This window comes from Larus michahellis, chromosome 10 (assembly GCF_964199755.1).
Source record: "Larus michahellis chromosome 10, bLarMic1.1, whole genome shotgun sequence".
Taxonomy (NCBI): Eukaryota; Metazoa; Chordata; class Aves; order Charadriiformes; family Laridae; genus Larus; species Larus michahellis.
The window spans coordinates 9,236,001-9,255,972 of record NC_133905.1 but is presented as its reverse complement, the minus strand read 5'-3'; the positions used below and the strand labels follow the sequence as shown (position 1 = coordinate 9,255,972).

Genomic DNA, 19,972 nt, shown 5'->3' with positions numbered 1-19,972 from the left:
TTCTGAATTTCCTTGTCTTTGAAGACTGAGGTCAGATACTTTGTTCTTCTGGCTGCAATCAAAGCCTATGGTTTGATTTTTCTTGAATATATGTATGTATTTCAAGTCTGTGCTCTCCCTTAAGTGGTTTGCTGGCCTTTTAGTGTTTTGGTTTTTTTCTGTTTTCAAGAAAATGAGTTGGAAGCGTCTGTTCAACTTCAGTTGCTTTCGAAGTCTCAAAAGGGGAATGGATTGAGGGAGATCTGTGGTGTTAAGTGACATGGGGACTTCATCCCTGTTGCGTGTTCAGGGTAGCTTTTGCTCCAGCAAAGTGTTCTCTTCCAGTCGCCTGGCAGAAACTCAGCGATATTGGGTATTTTACTGTCAAATGAATGTAAACTACAAGCAGCTTTTGTGCAAGGGGGCCCCAGAATAATGCCAGTCACTCCAAACCTCGCTTTTTTGGAGGATGCATGACCCGGGCAAGAAACCCGTGATCAAACAGACCGAGTCCTTCTGCTGAGGCAGGGCTCTGCTGCGGATTGCCTCGGGAACAGCCTGCAAAGTATAGAGTTTTTCTATAGGACTAATGCAAAAGTGTGGAGTTGGGGAGGAAAAAAAGTTAAAAAAAACCCAAACATATACATATAGATATGAAAATAAATAAAAATTGAATTGTGAGGTGTCTGCAGCAAGACGGTGCAGAGGAGGATGGGATGTCTCTGTGTGTCCGGTGGTCCAGGGCAGAAATGCTGGGGAGGTGGGAGTCTTGCTCTCGCACCTTTTTCCAAGACGTTGCAATTCCCTTTCACGTTTGTTGACCTTTATCCCATCCCTCTCTTAAAAAGACACAGAAATGCAAGTCTGTCACACCAGCATCTGCTTGAATACTGCCCATGCGTCTGTGTCATGTTTGTGAAATCTTATTCTTGGTTTAAAGTGTGTGTGTAAACTCTCACAGCTATGGACTAACTGGTTGCTCCTGCCGGACAATCAGCCCTGCTGCACCCGTGCTGGGCTGGTGTCGCGAGAGCTCCTTTCGAATGAAGGGGAAAAATAAAGGGTATGTGTTGGTGGCGTTTCAGTTTCCGTGACAACTCTTAAATGGGAAATTTCCTTTTTTTTTTTTTATTTTCATGGTTACGGTCCTGCCAGTCTGGTGACTTCAGCTAAGGCTGTTTAAGGCTTTGCTAGATTTCAGAATGGGGAAGCTGATTTTTTTTCTGTGACAGTTCTGGGAGAGCTGTGCCTGTTGGTTTGCAGTCCCCAGCCTCCTGGAAATTTCTTAATTGCCCAGATTTAAGCGAAGGTCTGTGGGAAGAAGCTTCTCACAGAAGCTGGTTTTTCTCATCTTTTTGCTGCAGTTGTATGGCCTTTGATTTTTTTATTTTAAAGAGTGAAACTGAATAAAAACTTAGTTATGATATTTCATTGGTGTTTCCTCTGCAGCAGTTCATTTATTATGTATAAATGCAGTGTTATGTATTCCAGGTAATTTATATAATTACTGTGCCATTAAGCTTGTCTAGTTAGAATCAACAAGATTAGAAGATGTGAAATTCGAGTGTCTGCAGTAGTGGTTGCCTGGTTATGTTATATCCTGTGTGGGATTCCTGTGCGAGATCCTTCCTTTCTCTTTTTTGTGCGTGAACCTTTAACACCAGCACGAGTTGCATTAAAGCTAAATGATTGAATGGGAAAAATATTTGATTGGAATGACGTATATGTAAAACATGACTTCTTTAGTGATGTTATTAGAATATTTAATGTTTTCATTTCCTGGCCTCTGGGAATTTAACTATGCAGCCTTAACGCTGCACTCCAAAGGAAACCGGGAATGGTTTCCCCCTTGTTAATTTGCAGAGCTCCTTGCCATGGGGTATTGCCGAGGGCCAAAATTCAACAACGTCTGAGACGATGCCAGTAATTAAATATACACGAACTGTTGGAGCAACCGAGACTGAGGCATAAAGCCACCCAAAACAAAACCCAACCCTTTGAAATGAAGAATATTGGATGGGATAATGGCTTCATGCTTCAGGATATAAATCAATATTAAGTCTGGAGTTGGGAAGAAGGTTTCTCTGGAGCACATCAAGAGGCATTGCTGTCACTACTCCACCCAGTGTCCTGTGCCTCTTCTGGTCCAGCCGGGATGCTCTCGCCCACCAGCAGTGACGTTTAGCACCGAGCGTCACAGCATCGAGGGCGGATGAACGAGAAGGGATTCCTCCTGCCTTTCTCCACTTTTACTGGAGCTGTTTGCATCTCCTTCCTGGATGCTGGTTAAATCCCAAGGCTGAGGGTTGGTCGTTTGTTACCCATCTGTGTTCGCTTGTCCCAGATACATGGTTTCCACCTAAAGAGCAAGACACAATTAGGGCCAGCAGGAGCGTTGTAGTGCTGGGGGGGATATCCATCCCAGTGACTGATGGATGGGAAACTCTGCTGAACTGTTTAAAGAATAATAATCGGAAATATTTAAAATATCTTTGTCTGTATGGGTTTTATGTGGCCATCAGTCATCACACGGCTGTGCTTCTGCGTGAAATCACAGCAGTGGGAATATTTCTGAGTGTTTTCAGCCAAGGACTATCAGGCAGCCCAATGTCATGCATGGATGTCCTGCATTCTCCCACACTTCCCTCTCAGCAGTTATCCCAGACCTCATGGCTCTTACTTTGTTTTAAAATCTCTCAAATAAGGCGTGTGCCAATCTGCAAGCTTGAATTTAGCCTTTTGTCTGAGTTGACAGGAGTTGCTGCCTTTATGCTGGGCCAGCGATGCAGGGCTGGTGCCTGGGAGTGCGGGGCAGGACCTTTGCTCTCAGGGCAGACACACCGCGTCCGAATGGGAGGTGTGTTCACGCACTGCAAGTTTGCTCCAGCTTGTTCGGAAGCGTTGTCAAGTCAGGCTTTGCTGAGGTTTAAACATGCTTTTTTCGCTGTGTTTTTTCTGGAGTTTTTTGATTCATTAGGTTATAAAAACTTGGTGGAAGAAAGTGGGTTGGATTCCAGCTGGCACCAAAAAAAAAACCAACCCAGAACTGTGGATTTTTTTTTTTTCTTTTCCTTCATACAGTATCTTCCCCCAGTACTGTTTTTTTGGTCTTAGAAAAAATATTTTCCTGCAGGAGTTAATACTGGTTCATTCAGCCTTTAGGCTTTTCTTTGCTTCATAGTGGTTTTTATCAGTTCCAGTCTGAGAGCACAGCGCCCTTTTCCTTGCGAGAAAATGTGAAAAAGTGAAGCTGTAAAGGCCGGGGGGGGGCGGGGGGTTGGGGAGAAGAGCAATGTTATTTCCTCTCTGAAGTCATCACCTACCAAGCTGATACTGATGGCATTTTAATAGATGAGGAACTCCCCATCCAATATTGTGATAGAAATTCGTTGTGTGCAGAATCGGTGAAGTTGGGGAAGAAAAAGAAAAAACAAAACAAAAAAAGAACAGAAAGAACAAAAATAAGAAAAAATTGATTTGTGTTGGGAAGAGGGGGAAGGGCAAAATGTAATAAATGGGACTGTTAAATAATTTTTGGTGATTTAATAGGGTCTTGTCAGCCTCCTCTAAGACCTCTTGGATCTTAATAAAATAACTGAGAAATCTTGGGGACAAACCAGCTGCTCCTCATAAAGCTCCTGTCCAGCCAAATTGTAGTCAAGGTTTTTCTAGACGTTTGCTTGATTGTACGTTTAGTTTTCTTATTTGTATTTAGATAAGGGCTTGACTGAAACAGGATTAATCTCAGGAAATTAGTCTGACACAACCATCAGTTTAGGTACAACAATTTGCCTTTCTAATGTGGGTACTTTGCTTCTGTGGAGAATAATTGATCAGGCTGCAGCATCTGAGCAATTGCCTCCGTTTATTATTTAGCTGTGCTGGTTTCTGTGTGCGAAATCTCCCTTTTCCCACAAATTCAGCCTGTGGAGGCAGCTTTGGGGAAAGAAATGACTTCAGAGCTTTGGAAAAAAAGCGCAAACTTTAACAAATTTCATCTTGGCCAAAGCATTTAATACCAAGAATATTGTAAATGCTTTCTGTTGGAATTGCTCCCTCCAGGCTGCTAATCTGGGAGCAATCCAGGCATTTGCTCCTGACCTTACCCCCTTCCTGGGGATCCGAGCGCATTGCTCATGAGAGAGCAAGACAGGGAAGGAGGGGCTGGTAAAGCTGTTGTTTTCCAGAGGAAATGAAGTAATGTCACTTTTGCTAGGAATTATTATAGGCTCTGCAATGTCTTCAGAAAAGGTGACGCTGCTCCGAAAGGAAAAGCAGCTGATGAGAGGTCTTGAAGGTGCCTTGAACGTTTGCGTGCTTTCTTCCATACCAGCAGTGCAGGCTGGCTATAGTTTTGAGCTGGTAGTAGATAATTTTATCACTTAATCCCTTTGTGTGTTTACCGGTAGATGGCAAAGACATCCCCTGGGATTAATTTATCAAGGTTACACCTGCGGGAGCAGGACACAGGGCTGTGAGATCCCCAGAGCGTGGGGAAGGTGGCCCTTTGGTGTCCATCCAAACTGTGGTGTGATGTGGTCCCACTTTACCTGGGAGCTTTCAGCCTGTGTCCACTAGAAATCTTGCACAATCTGCATTTTTATCTGATTCTTTAAGAGAATGCTGGTCTGGGCGGCAATGGACCCGGCGGGCTCCATCCCATGGCACCCACATGGACCTGTTGGACGGGTTTCCGCCTGTGGAGCCCTCTTGCTTCGGCACCGTTTAAATAGGAGGACGTTTAAAAAGCTTTCAGCCTTGGCAACGGTGCGCAAACAGCACCGATGCCAAAGACCGGCCTCCTGCAACGGCAGCTTTGGGAGCCGTCAGGCAGTTTTGATAACTGCAGCAGGTCCTTGCTTCTGCTGCAGCAACGTGCTCCTTGGGACTGTGCTGGAGGCTGGGGCTTGCTGGGGACACCTTTTCTTCTGCTGGAGGTAGCCACACTGGCGCGTTCCCCCAGATGATTTAAGTCATCAGCTACCTTTTTTTTTTTTTTTTTTCCTTCTTCCCCCCCTGTATGTAAAGTTTCAGTGTTTGTGGAACCAGGCGGTCTTATGTACTTGTTTTTTGGAACCAATAAAAACTTAATGTACTCCTCCCCTGAGCCCACGGCAGCCAGGCAGCGCAGTGCATCTCGAAGGGGCTGAGCAATGCATTGTGCATCTGGGATGTTTGAGTGTTTGGGTCTGTTTGTCCTTAATTTGCTCCAGATCAACTGGGCATCATTAACATTTCCAACAAGCACTTGGCCTTTTGATGCAAAGCCTCTGCGCGCCCTGTGACCTGTGCAGGGGTGGACCTTCTGTAGCACATCACCCGGGAAGGCTCAGGAAAGGCTAACAGAGCTGTTTATCCATTTTTGCTCAATTTTTTACTTCTTCCTGCCTTTCCTGTTCTTACCCAGCCACTCAGCTGTAGGGGGAGGAAAAAAAAAACACAACAGGTTTCCTTGCAATATTGGTTTGAATGTTCTGGAAAACAGGAATCGTGAGTCATCATTCCCAAATTAACGCTTGTGTGCTCCGACATGTAAGAGATGGGTCACCTCTGGAGACAGGAAGAGTGTGGTATTGCGCTCATAACTCTCAAGGCTACAGTTCAGCTTGTGTCGGCTCTTCCGTTTATAAAATGCTCGTTGGAGAGGCTTGTAAACACTTCTGTGTACGTTAGTCGCACTCTTGGAATTGAGGTTTTCAGCCTGGGAACAGGTTTTAAAAACAAACAGCCCTCTTCTGTTCCTCTTATGCTTTAAAACTCAGGACGTAAAAGTTTCTGTACATGTCCTTGGAGCCCGCGGAGATCAGCAGTTTCTGGAGGAATTTGTCCTGCCGGGTTTCTTTTGCAATATGTAAATACAAGCCACAGGTTGGAGATGGATTTCTGTATTTTGAGTCTCAAGGGCCTGGTCCTGACCTACTTGCTGGCATTAGGAAACAGGTTTCTCTGCATCACCCAGGGATTTTTTGCTAGTTGAAGGACACTGGTTTTTCTTATTTGTTTTTTTCTCTATTTTTCCTTTCCCTGTGTGCCCACCTTTGCTAGACCCTGCCTTCCTCACAGCAAAGGAAGCTGATGCAGATTTGCCGTACTCTCCAGTCCGTGTCACCTGGGCTGATGTTCACGCTGGGCGCGGGAGCACCCACGGACACCTCGGGGGCTGGAGGAGCAGGCACTGCCCTCGGGGTGAGCGCTCGTTTGATCCTCAGATTCACTTAACACCAAACCGCCCCTGGTTGTGTGTAAATGTCCTCTTCTGGAGCCAGAAGAGGCTGTTCCATCCATCTTTAATGGCCTCCCATGATAAGGAGGTCCATGAGGGTCCTGTACCGATTTCTGCCCAAATGAAGGGGTATTTTGGGCGAGCAGAGGTCCCTTTCACTAGTACAGTTCTCTCTCAGTGACTTTGCTCAGCCACTGTATATTGTTGTGAGGTGGTGCCGGCTTTGGCTTTCTCTTTTCTTTTTTGTCAGAACAAGAATAAGACAATATTTATATACCTTTTCTGTCCCACGTGAAATCATTATTTTTTCTGTAGTGCTTGACCTTTGTCACTTTGGTAACCAGGGTTGACCTGAAGGGTGTTGATTTAATCAGGCTTGGAGTCCTAATTGGCTGACGTTCTTTAAGGACCCAAAAAAAGCCCCAGAACCTTTGGGAATTGAATTGCAAAACAAGTATCCCAATTCAAGATGGAATTCTTCCTTCACTGAAATGTGGTTTGGAAAAATATTTCACTACTACAGCTCCTTTCAAGAGGTTGACCTTGGATCGTTAATCTTAAAAATATGCAGTGCAGATGAGGGAAGAAATGCCACATTTCTCAAAGCACCTCCCTAGAATTAGGGGAAACAAAACTAAAATCCGGAGTGGTTGATAAATGGAGTACAGGCTAATCCAGGAGTGACAAGAATTTCATGCCATCAGAATTGGCTTTATTTTGTTAATTTGACATTTTTTTTTTCTTGCCCTTCCATTATTCTTGTTGCAATTTTCTATCCATCAATGTTAGTAAGCACTTTAATTCCATGTCAAATGATAAAGCTGCTGCCTTGGAAGCTGAAATGCTCCGGTTTTAGTCTCCACTAATGTACATTATACTCACGCTTCGTCCTGGCTGCTCAGCTGGGGTGGCCCAAAGCCTTCTGCTGAACATTTGGGACAACGCACTTTCTGGTATCTCAGAAACTGCTAATGAGGCTGCCAATTTAGTATCTGCTGAGGGATGGTCCCACAATGTGTCCCACTGGGTGGTTGTAGGTGATGGAGGCAGTGATGCTCCCAGGGAGGGAGGGAGCGGAGCTGTGATTTTTGTCAGGTTGGATCAGTGTCGGATGAGCAGCTCTCTGCCCAGCCCTGCCTCCCGGCAGCGACGATGCCAGCCTCCCGAGAGCAGAGATGGGCACTCGCTCGGGCCATAAAAGGGACTGGAAAATGCCACTTTGGATGCTGGAGATGGTCTTTGTGGGTTCAGCTGGATTACAGTGAGAACTGCCTTGACTGCTTTGAAGTCGTGGCGGAGCTGGGTGTGCCGCTGGCCGTCCGCGTGCGGGGGAGACCTACAGTTTACGAGGGATGATTTCAACCATCCAACAAAAACCAGACAGCCCTTGGTCAGGCGAGGGTGCCCTCTGCAACTTCGCATGTGGACACTTGGCTGTCGCTGCACACTCTTTGCCAGCACAAACCCGCTTTCATCTCTCCCACTCTTCCCATTTGTTTCGGTAATCTACTCTTCCTAAATACATTTTCTTATAATTACATTTTTGTTCCCCAACCCTATGTAACAGCTGGTTCTGTTAAAGCAGGAGGGCAGTGCTGGAGGGGTAAAATTGGGGCTGCCTGCGCTCCTGGATGCAGATGCGGCAGCAAACAGGACACATGGGACACCTGAATATGTTAAACTCAGGAAGTTATGGAGAAATAGAGCCAAGTCCAGAAATAAGAACATTGGCAGGAGGAAGGTGATCAGTAGAGGAAACAAAAGCTTTTGAAGCCAGGGCATGAAATGGAGAGTTCGTTTGCTACAGCATGGCTGTGCATTTGGTAGAAGACACAGAGTTCCTGGTGTTCCTCCTGAGGAGCGACGTACGGGGCTGGAGGGCTCGGAGGGGACCGAGGAGAGGCGTGTGGGTCTCCTGGGGCAGGGGTCTGACTCTGCATTGGGCTGTAAACCCCAAAGAGCAGGCATCCAGACAGGTGTGGAAATGGTCTTCCTTGGTTTGAGGAGGAGAGAGGTTTGAGCAATAGCTGTTCTCCTCCTGCACTGGCCAATGAGCCCCCAGGGTGTGAGTTGTTCTGGTTTAAAGTATGTTTCTGTAAATGCATTTGGGAGGGTCAGTATCATTGAAAATATGCTCTTTGTTAAGGTTCATGCTGATAGTGGAAATTGGAGGTGACTAATTTCAGGAGTGTTTCGTCTTTTATTGGCCAGAGATAAGGAAGGAAGCAGAGCTCGCACGGCATTTACCGCTGGGGTGGCAGTTCCCAGATTTTACCCTGTGAAAGTGCACGTCATTTCCAGTTACGTTTTACAGAAGCATGAGGAAAATTCTGTGTATTTATGAAGGAGTTTTATTTTCCAGTCTTTCTCTGTTTTGAGAACCACTTTGCAAGACTAAGTTTGCGTGGAAGAATGTGTTGGGTTTTTGATAGATTAAAAAGCACAAAAAGATTTGTAAAAAGTACAAATAACATGGCGCCAAGATTGTGATGTGGGGTCGGGTTTGAACGAAAACTAGAGCTGTGCTTTGAATACCACAGCCCATGGACTTCCACTCATGGTGGTATGGCATGAACTGTTGTGTTGGTTGGTGTTATTCCCGCTTTATCTTCAGAGAAACTGGGAGATGGAGAGGACTGGATCGTTTCTCTAGGAAAGTGTTTCTTTGGAAATCATGTTCCAACAGGTGACAGCGCTATGACAGCATTTGCTGCTTCTCTTTCTTGACTTTATTTGGTAGTTGAGAAGTGCCTGTCTGGAGCACGTGTGGGCATCAGCTTTGTCCCACCATGGTGGTGCTGTGGCCAATGTGTCCTCAGACGTCTGCATGGTGAGACACCACGGCTTGCCAGGACGCCATGGTGGTGATATTTTGGTGTGTGGTCCTCATGGGCAGCCGTCCCTGAGGTGTGAGCACTCCATTTGGGATCCTCGCAGCAGGGATCCCTGGTAGGGAGAGCCCTCGCAGGGGGATTGGGAGCCTGTTGCGGGGTTGGGGAGGGAGTCCGGGAGAAGGACTGACGTGCGGAGCATCTTGCAGGGCTGGTGGTACTCGCCCCAGCATGCCCCAGAGAAAGAGATAGGAAGAGATCATCTCTGAGAAGGTCTGGGGCTCATCTTTGAGTCAGTGTGAGTGTTCACCTATGGCAGACACATGTGTCTGCAATCATAGCTCCTGAGCTGGTGTACGATACATCAGTGCAGGCTCTAGCAGCCATTTCTGCCAAAGCTAGCCTACGAGGACTTTTTCTTTTGGTTTAACAGTGAAAAATACAGTTAAACTGGAGACCTGCCTAAATGCCCTTATGTGTGGGGTGTAAGTGTCTGCTCTGCTCGGAGCTGCAAGTTCCCAAGTGTGATTTAAGTGCTTGTGGATAAATCACACTAATTGGGACACCGGGCAGAGCACGTTTACATGAACACAATGGAGCTGCATAATTAGGAACCTTTAAAAAAAAAAAAAAACAAAAAAGTCATTAGACACTTTCTGACCCTAATGGAAAACAGTAAATACTATTTTTTGCTCGTAATTTTGCACCTTCAAGCTACTTTTCATATACCAAAATCGAGAAGGCGATGGGTAACAGGAGTCTCTCTAAATTCCCTCTTGATTCTGTTCTGTAGCAGCCAAGTTATGTCAGAGATGTCCAAGTGTAGACAAGGGCGCGCTTGTGCAGCCCGTCTGGTGGGATGGGTTCCCCTTGGCCGGCCGAGCTGCCTGTTGGCAGCCCCGGCCCTGCCCGTGCCTGGCAGCGATGCTGCTGTCTGCTCCCAAACCTGGGTCTGGGATCCACAACTGCCGCTGAACATCCACAGTCCTGGCCAAGGAGGAGACAGGTTTATCATCTACGGGTACGCCAGCCGCTGAAGGTCAGCAGTAGGACGCTCATTAGAGCTGCTTGGTACTTCTGGCCACTACTTTATTAGGCTTTATAAAAATTAATAAAGTTTGAATTGTACTGCTGGAGATCTGCATACGTGTTCCTTTCCTCCTCCACTAGATCCTAATGAATTCATATATTTTAGTAGATGAAAATACTGAACTAGCACTTGAATGAGACTTCGAGTTTGAGCAAGCGGGTAGGGATTGTAGCCATGGGTTAAACTTCATTTTCTCCCCATCTCTTACTGAGGGATTATTTCAGATGCTGCAGAATCTTCTCTGGTGTGCTACAGCTGAGAAGCAGGATGACAGAGCTCTTAAAATCAGTGGTGAGACCAAAGTCAATGTGATAAAGAGTTCCTCAAGATTTACCTCGTGCTTATAAACAGTTGATTGTGAAATATGGCATACACGTATGTAAATAATTGCCTAAATGAAGTGGCCTGAACTTGCTGATGCCAAGGATGGCTTGCTCTTCTCGGCTTTGTGCACGGGTATCGTGGGAATAAGGGTACCCGACACCAAGCACTTGGCTTTGAGAAGGGTGATCTATAACATGGAAAAGTTAATTTCTAATGAAAGGGGAAACCTCGAGGCAGGAGAGAGAGAATTTGTAACACAGAAGTGGTAGAATTTCAGCCCTTGCAAAAACAGGCAACCAATAGATGTAATAAAGAGGAGAGGTTAAAACATTGCAGATGCAATTGGAAAAGCCGTGTGTACTGGGGAGACTTAGACCTCTTAGAAGATGCCCTGAAAAAAATAAATGAGGAAGAGGGGGGGAAAAAAAAGAGACTTTAAAAAAATCTTTTTCCTCCTCCCATCTATCTTGTGCCAGGTCCCAGTTTGATGTAGATTGATTCCTGTGCAGATCTGCAACCCTGTTATGGCTAATAAAGGTCTGAGCACGCAAAGGTCCCCTGGAATGGAAACACTGGGAAGTTAGGATTTTTTTTTTAATGCTGATTTTTTTGGGAAGAATGGTTTTAAGATTTTAATGTGCGAATGCAATTCTGCATATATATGGGGTGTTACGCATCTGTATTAACTGTTTCCACCGTACTATTTCCTATTTTTAATGCTTGAGGCCTTGTTAAAATGGATTTTATGGAAATGCTTATTCACACGTTTATATAAAATAGGCGTGCATATAATTGTCCATTTCAAAATGAAGCTAGCAAACTGCAATTTCGTGTTATAGTGTAACAGAAGTCTATGTTTGGGTGGGGGTTTTTGTGTGATTTTTTTTTTTTTTTTTTTTTCCCCCCCCCCTCCTTCTTCACTTAGAGTCCTACACAGCCCCTGTCTTTGTGCTTCTGGCTCACTCGCTCATTACTGCCTGCGTCTCCAGGTTGCAAGAAAACAGTCAAATGCTGTGGTCATTCATCTCTGAAAGCTTATAATGAGCTTATCAGGAAAGAACTATAAATACATATCTTGTACCCCTCTTGCCTTGGGAGATGCTTCCTCAGGCCATGAATAATTAGGTTGGCCCACCTAAGCTAATTACAAGCTGTCTCACCATTCAAAATACCCTCTGGGTAATATTGTTAGGACTCTCTTACCAGTTTAATGGGTTCTCTGTACTCTGAATATTAGGTTGACCTTTACCATCCTGACCAAAAATGCACTGTACGGGACCTTTTGCCGTGCCAATTTGTGACTCGTTTGCTATTAAGAACATCATCTTTCCTCTTCTTTGAATGGTGAGCGCAGAGGGAAAGGGCAAAGCTTGTCTTGATCAGGCACTTTGGATTCCATCCATCAGCCCAACAGTGCAACTGTAAAAACTTCTTTGAGAGTCTTTTGAATTGCAAGATGGAAGCAAGCGAGTCCTTAATGTCCCCGGTTGTGTTTCGAGCCACTGCAAAATTTGATCACTTGCGCTTCTGATGTGATTACCTTTCAGATCTGCTCAGTGTTGTCTGGCAAACTTAACCCACCCGCTTATCTTCAAGAAAACAAACGTACCCGTTATTGCCTACTAGAAAATGCGAGTTGAGCTGTGTGGTTTTTTTCTTTTCAGTGGGCTTGCTGTGATTTTGTTTTGACAGATTGAGCTGTGTTTCACTTTGCTTTCATTTTTCACCCTGTCAAAAGAATTTTTAGTGCATTTTTTTTCCCCTTCCCCTGCCTCTCGCTGTCTGTGTGGATCAGTGCACTGAAGCAGTGACTCCATCTCCTCTGCCTCGCTTGCTTGCAGCTTCCCATGCTGCAGAGGCCTGAGCCGAACCTTCCCAATGGGAAGCTCAAGTCAAGCCTTGGCCATCTCGGTGGGCAGCATCTTCTGCCATGGGCAGGAGGTGCAGGAGAGGTGGTAGGGCCGGGTGAGCCTCCAAGGGGGGGAATCTCTTAAGCAGTCTGAAAGTTTTCTTTATTTTTCACTTGACCTGTGCTGTGTTTCTTCTGACCTGCCCCGGAGAGTGTGTCTTTGGCTGGATCATCTCCGCTGCTCAGGGTCAGCTGTACGAAGCGTTGCTCTGCCCCGGTGTTGCAGAGGATGTGGGACAGTGGCTGTTCTCGGCTGCAGAAGCTGGATTGTTTAACTTGGTGTGTGTAAGGGTTTAGGGCTTTGACTTCCCTTCCTGCCCTTGGCTGAATTACGCCCCTTCACCGGCCCATATTGCAGTTACCGTATTCACCTAGGGAGTCTTCATGCTGTCGTTCTGATGCGTTGCCTGTATTGGAAGAAAGCAGCTGTTTTAACTAAGTCAATTAGAAAATGATAGGGTTTACACCAAGCTCACTTTGATGTTGGCACACATAAGCTGACCTGGCGCTGCAGGGTTTAGTGGTAAGTGAATGTCTAAGCTCCACTGATTTAAGCAAGGGGAAGCTGAGGTGAGGTTTAAGTGTACCACCTTCATAGTACAGTTTCTGAATAGCCTCGGTAATGGAGCCTCAGGAGAACCGAGTGCGGGAGATGGTGCAAATCCGTTAGCGAAGGTGAGGTCCCTGCCCCTGGGGAGCCTCTGCTCTAAGGAGAGCAGAAGTACAGCAACACGCGGAGCTGCCAGCGCTGCGGCACGTGTGCTGATGGAAAACGAGATGTGCCGGATCCCTCCTGCACTGAGGGCAGTCCGCGCATCGTAAATACATCTTGGTTTGTTCTTTTAATCAGGCAAAAGCCCCGCGATCGTGCAGAGTGTGTGCACAGTGCATTCCCTTGCCATACAGGCTGCAGGTCCCCGCAGCGGCAGGTATGGCTGTCCCTGTTGGGTCGGTGCTGTGGCTGCAGTGCCGCCTTGCTCCTGTGTCTCTCGATGCCCTGGGATGTATTCTCTCGGGACCAGATACTGCTTTTCTGCCCAGGAGGAACTGAAGTGATCATGATCACCTGTCAAATCCTTATGTACTTCTTTTCTTTTTTCTCGTCTAAGCTTGATTGATTTATTTTTTTTTTTTTGGCTGCAGTTTCACTTGTTTTATGGGCTGTATGTGCCATACTTGCCTGCTTAATGCTTTGTTTCTTGAAACCCGTGAGTTCAGTGGCAACGCAGTGGCTGGCAAGGTCTGGCTGTATTGTGAAGTCTTCCAAATTCTCCCTCAGTCTCTAGACGCGTGCTTGGGACAAGCAGAGATTTATTTGTGTAACCGGTCAAATGGAGGTTAGCATGAAGTGAAATAAAATACACACGTGTGCTCCTCTCAGCCTCCCCCGATGCCGGGTCAAGGCTGGCTTATTTTTTCTGGGTCCTCCCAATGTCAGAACCTCTCGGGGATCTGGGCTCTGGTCCACTTGCTGTCAGTAGTGGTTTACTTTGCTTCTCAGTAAATTCTCCAAGTTTGCAAACCTCCCCCAAGGCCATTGTATGACAGCATCCTTCATGTGATAGGTCTGGTAGTTGGGGGAGTGGTGGTGGTGGAAAGATATTAAAAAAATTCCACTTTGTTGTAGTCCAAACGGTCCCATTCAATTATGCATGAGTGAAGTGTTCAAAGCATGCAAATTCTTAGAAGCTGGCTCACGTGTCTCTTCTCCCCCCCTGCTCCCTGCCCTCCCTGCTGCTTTATTGTAGTGGTGCGGTGAATTTGCCATTCTCTGGATGAAACAGAGGGAGAATGACAGGGAGAAACCCTACCAGGGCTATTTCAAGACAATTCTTCTGGCTTAGGTAGTCCTTGAGCCACAGCCTCTGCCAGGTGGGGTACTCTTCTGGGGAAGCACCACTGCACACTTGTCCTCTTCTAGCACTTCTCCCAAAGCAGTCGCTGCTGCTGCTCTTCGAGACAGGACTATGGAGTAGGTGGACCTCTAGTCTGACAAACTATGGCCTTTCTTCATAGACAAAACAAAGCCAGTGCCTTGAGGCAAGACAGTTCAGTGCCTGAGTGACACACAGCTCTGTCAGAGCTCTCTGGGCCCGGTTCAGGTTTCGCCTTGAGTTGCCTCGGCAATTCCCCTCTCAGATGTCCCTACAACTTGGGACCAAGCATGATAGTTATGTCTGGATCTGCACCTGGAGGTGTTTTGGGCAGGGTCTGAGGACAGGCTGAAGCGTGGCCCTGGAGGGGGGCGATTCATTTCCCAGAAGGTCTCTTGAATAGCTATCAAATGATAGATATTCAATTCAATGGCATGTGCCCCTCCTGGAGCTGAGCATCCTGGTCCTCTCCTGTCTCCCTAAGTTATGACCACATCACTGTCTTTGAGCAGCGAGGTGACACTGGAGAAAATGGCTTGCTGATGACATGAAAGGGCCAGTGCCAGCATCCTCATCGGCTGATGAGGGTTGATGCTAGGGTGCCTGTTATGCAGCTTTTGAAAATGCGACTATAGTGACTACTGTCTCTTGGACTTTCCAGGCCCAATTCTCTGCATTTTCGGTTAAGGGATTTGCTAGCAGAATTCCCTTCCTTGATACTGGAGAGAGATTGGAGATGAAAGAAAGGTGGTATTAACAGCGGAAAATAGCTCTTCCTTTCCACTCCTCCTCTGTGAATGTAAAATCCTTCATTCTGCCTAGAGTTTAGCTACAGGTTATGTTTAAAGTGTTTGTTGAAGCTGAAAGTGGTTACACTGGTTGCTTAAAAGAAATAAAAGCAGTGAGTCGAGACAGCAAGATAGCAGACGAAGAGGCAGCGGGGTTGTAACTGACTTATTTATTGCAGCCTTGAGAGCAAAAAGTATTACAGAGGACAAAATTCCTATAATGTTTATATAAGGCTGTAAGAAATTGATTACAGCTCAGATACGTTTTGTTGCATGCTGCTGGGAGGAATCATAAAAGTAATGCAACAAAGTTTTGAACATTGTGTTACTGCTGGTCCGTTTGAAAGCCTCCTTTGCCACAATGAAAACCTCTGATTTGTTCTTCTTGCCAACTCCAGTTGTGTTCAATTCCAGCTTCTGTGCATTGCTGCTTGCAGGATTCGGGTCTTTCAGGCTGCAGTCTTTCGGGAGTTCTTCTATTCTCACTCATATAAAACAAAAAAAGAGCTCAGGATTTTGTAGAAGTGTGTTTCCCCACAGAGGTGTTTTCTTACAGTTGTTATTTGTAAAGCAGGACTTATCCTCTTCTGCCATACTAGGAGCTTTGGAAAAGCGTTTCCTAATGTTCTTCCCAATTTTTCCCACCCCATCCCATGGTCCCACTGAACTGTGCAGCGCTTGGTGCACCGGCACATGGTGCCCAGCAGCAGCACAGGGAGGGGGCAACTTTCCTGCAGCCCTCCTGCCCCGGTGGGACCAAGCCCTGGACTTGCATCACTGGTCCAGGGCATGTTGGATGTCCTCAGCGATGGCTTGGGCCCCTGGCCGCCCCCTTCTTGCATCCTCGGAGCGAGTACAAGTAACAGATCCTGTAAAGAGGCACTTGGGTTTTGGCATTTGAGACGTTTTACAGCCAGAAATTCCTCTCTCCTCTGGCTGTCCTCCCACCTGCCCAAGAGAGTATGTAATAAATCTCAATGTCTCTGAGCATCCATAAGCCACCGCTGTGAAATGAAGTTACTTTTACCTGTTTACTCTCTAATGCTCTCTTTCAGTGAATGTGCATTAAATTGTTTTTCAGTTGGATCTTCTCTAAAGCGATAGCATCTTATGTCCCTTCAGGAGCTGCATGCAGCAGTACAATGAAAGCCATAAAAATAAAACACACAGGTTGCTTGTGTCCAGCAAGACTAAAGACTAAAACCTACAATAAAAGAGACACAGGAGTGCTGTCTTCCTGTCTGCCCCCTTGCAAGGTCCCTGGTCCCTCTCTGCAGGGCTGCTGGAAGGGATGGCGGAGCAATTCAGGATGGGGTGCTTGTGGTGATGCTGAGTGATTTGGAGCAGAGACTGCCTAGCAGTTACTTCACCCGGTGTGCACCTGAGAACACGATGCACGTGATGCCTTGTCTTCTTTTTTGTGGGTAACTTGAAGACTGTAGATGCTTGAACGGCATCTTTGTCTTTAAATTGGAGAGGCATGAACTTGATGGATGGGCCGCTTGGTGGATAAGGAATTGGCTGAGGGTGGTGAGCCCCTGGCCCAGGTTGCCCGGAGAAGCTCTGGATGTCCCATCCCTGGAGGTGTTCAAGGCCAGGCTGGACGGGGCTTTGAGCAACCTGGTGTAGTGGGAGGTGTTCCTCCCACAGCAGGGGGTGGCAACTAGATGGTCTTCAAGGTGATCTACAATGATTCTATGCTCATATAGCCTTTGCATGCCAAAGATTTGTTTGCAGAAGAGACATGGTGGTTTAAGAGGTTATGAAGCCCATCTGCTGTTTGCTAGTGCTGTTTCAAAGGAGGAGAGTGTGTGTGCGTGTGGGTGGGTGCTGACAGACTGCCTCAGCACAGGTAAAACAGGTTTGGTCCAAACTGTTAGTCAGCAGTTGAGTTCATGAGTTGCTGCAGCTGTTTTTAGCACACATTCTTACCTTACTTCAAGGAGAAGTCCAGTAAGCTGGACACAGGATTGCAATAAAAGCGACTCTAAAATTATTAACCTGCTAATTTTAAGCCATTGCGTTACTCTGTCACTTGGATCAATGAAAGCAGCACTTGCCACTTACTTCCTAGCACGTGTTTCTGACAAGAGCAATGGAGAGAAGGGATTTTAATTGCCATTTCTAGTTTCACTGATGATAGAGAATGGAGGGAGTCTGGATCTGACATTCTCAGAGCAATCATCCCACCAGATCTCACAGAAAGTGATAGCAGAGAGCAAAGTGCCGAATCCCATTCAGTCAGTTCCCACCAAGAAGGAAAATCAATGGAAGCACATCTAAAATAGCGGCGACCGGGGAGAGCGGGCAAAATAATACAGCACTTGGATCAAAGGACTCGATTCTATTTGTTTTGACGTTAAGTGAATGGGGTTGAATGGGAATGTGTGCGCTGTTGGGTTCAACACAGCTGGCATTTTGCGGTGTAGTTTTATGTGAAAGTGAGGTGCAGTCTTAGGTTGCAGGACCTTGAATATGAAGATAATTTATTTGAAACTTCTCGAACAGTAAAAGGGTGGTGCTGTGGAAGGACTGAGATTTAAACAAAATGGTGACTGTAAAGTTGGATTTCTGAGTTAGAGTCTTGACATTTGTTGTTATAATGTTGTTGTTATTATTCTACCGCTAAGTGATGAGTATCTTTGAGACTTCACTGGCTGTAGAGAGAACTGCAAGATGTTCAGTACCTTTGATACTGCCTATGTACAAGATCCAACCATGTATTTGAGTGCCTGGCACCTCTAGTAAACATCTTGATTCACGTAATGTAAGCTTAGGACAACAAAATTAGAATCAGATGCTCTTTTTTTTTTTTTGTGTTTTGTTTTCCTTCCCTGTTTCAGTCCTAAGCCAAATGGTTTACTGTGGAATACAGCTGAATTGCTTGCTTTATCTCATGAAACAAATACGCCTTTGTTCCTCTTTTGGACTGAAGTTTTCCTTAACTCTGTGGTGTGGCTTAGCTATACTCTACCTTCTCTCGTGATCTTTTTGATTTCTCTGAGAGCGCGTGCAGTTATAACGGTCTCGGGTTCCGCCTTCACGAGTAGCTGTGAGAGTTGTTCTTTCCATGCCACAAAGAGCTGCTGCATAGGCAGTGGAGATATACTGATAAATCGTTGCTTTTGTGTTGGGTTTTTTGTTTTGTTTTGTTTTGATACAGTATGTATCATTTCCCATTTGAAACTGCTTTTATTGTATCGTTGGAAAAACCCTCTTACTTGGCATTGGCAAAGGAAGCAGAGTTTAAAAGGAAAGAAAAAAAACTCCAACGCTTTATCTGCAGCATTTCATTTAATAAGCAGTATTTTGGGGTTCCTTTTGTTACGTGCTACCTTTTGAACTCTGTAAACCAGCATGCAGATCTAATTCACAATAGCGTCACTGTGTTAAGCTGCACAAGTAAACACTTTAAATGGGAGGAAGCACCTGCGTATCGCTATTGTCTCTCCTCTTCCATTAGCAAAACTCTCTGGGCTGGCCCCGCTCAAGCCAAACCTTCCAGTAAGTGGAAATCCTCAGGCAGCAGTGGGCAGAGAGCAAAGCTCGCTGCTTTCGGGCTGGAGGAGTGGGTGCGCGTTGAAGGACAGCCGGTCATGGAGGGGAGCCTGGGTGTGCGTGTAGGCACCCGCACACGAGTGGGCTACCAAGGGCTTGCGCACCTCCTCGGCTTGGGCCACGGAAAAGCGGGTTTTCAGGATTACGGAAGTCAGCAAGGTAGGTTCACGCAAGGCTTGCTGTACCTGAAGCTGTTGAAGGCTGGGGAAGCTGATGAACCCTGAGGGCCGCGGTGCTCTCAAGGTACATAATGCTCTGAACTTAGTGCTCTTGTCCCGCTCGTTGCGTTTGCGTAAGCAGATGCTTGACTCAGTTGCTTTCCTGCTGACTTTGTACATGCTTTGTGGACCAGCACCGTTCCCTGGTAAGGAACTGGTTAAGGCGTCATGGTTATAGATTCAACCTGTAAGAAGTTTACAAGACAAGCTTTAAATCTGGAAAAGCTGGCTTGTAGAGAAGAGCCTTAACGGCTAAAATCTCTTTAGTTTACCCAAGACAGGTCAGGAGGTGACTTATCGTGATCTAAAAGTATCCACAAACAGAAGATCTTTGCTGGTGGAGAACTTGTTTTGATCTAGCAAATAAACACGTAAAAAAGGTCAGCGACTTGAAGCTGAATTTGGATAAATTCAACTTAGGAAATACTAGGATGAATTTTCTGTCTCCAGTGCTGTGTTAATACTGTGGCCTGCCTAATGAGGAGTTGTGGGCAGTGTAGAAATCACTGGATAAAGTGCTTAGTGTTGTATAGGAGATCTTGTTAGAGTAGTGTCACTTTTGGATTTCTGGGTTTGCAATCTCTACATGTTAGAGGCATGTGGTGGTGGTGAGTTGGAGCTACATCTCAACTTATTCAGTGTTCATTTCTTGGAGTTTGAAATACCTTTGGTAAGATGCTAGTAATTATTTTATTAATCCTTCTAACATCAGTTTCCATTTAGGAGAAATTGTCTTTGTGCCCTCTAGTGGAAAAACTATTTATTTAAAGGCTTCCAAATTGGGGGAACTTCTTGCAAAGAAAGTGGAATGTGTGAGAAAGGCCACAGAGGAGCAGAGCAAGGCCGGGGAGATGAGGGGTTGCAAGAGGCGGACGTGCTCTGTGCTTCCTCTGCTTCGGTGCTCTCAAAAGTGTAGTGCTAATTACATACACAGACGTGTAGCTTTTTCAAAAGGGGAGGTAAGGGAACGTGAATAGAGAAAGAAGAGATTATCCACTGCTCACATCAGCTGGGTTTGGTGAAATTTTTCTAGATGACTTGGGGAAAACCTGGTCTCGGCAAGAACCATTGGTGATTGCTGTCGATGTTCCCTGGGGATGTGGTGGGGAGGGAAGGGGAGCAGAGCAAAGCCCACTCTAGACCTTCAATGGGAGGTGAAGGGAAGACACAGAAAATGA

General features: G+C 46.0%; 1 protein-coding gene across 37 annotated transcripts in view; it reads left to right on the top strand.

Annotated features, from left to right (window-relative positions):
* Positions 1 to 19,972, top strand: part of MAGI1 (membrane associated guanylate kinase, WW and PDZ domain containing 1) — a 361,242-nt gene that overhangs the window by 32,341 nt on the left and 308,929 nt on the right. Inside the window, exon 1 of one of the 37 annotated variants that reach the window (XM_074603113.1) lies at positions 18,103 to 18,735. The exons of 33 other annotated variants lie outside the window; for them this stretch is intronic. In XM_074603113.1, coding sequence (XP_074459214.1) covers positions 18,183 to 18,735 — 553 coding nt within the window. In that variant the 5' untranslated portion in view covers positions 18,103 to 18,182. Of the gene's footprint in view, positions 1 to 18,102; positions 18,736 to 19,972 lie in introns of those variants that run through there. 3 more of the 37 variants (XM_074603140.1, XM_074603135.1, XM_074603139.1) reach the window with 3 other exon arrangements.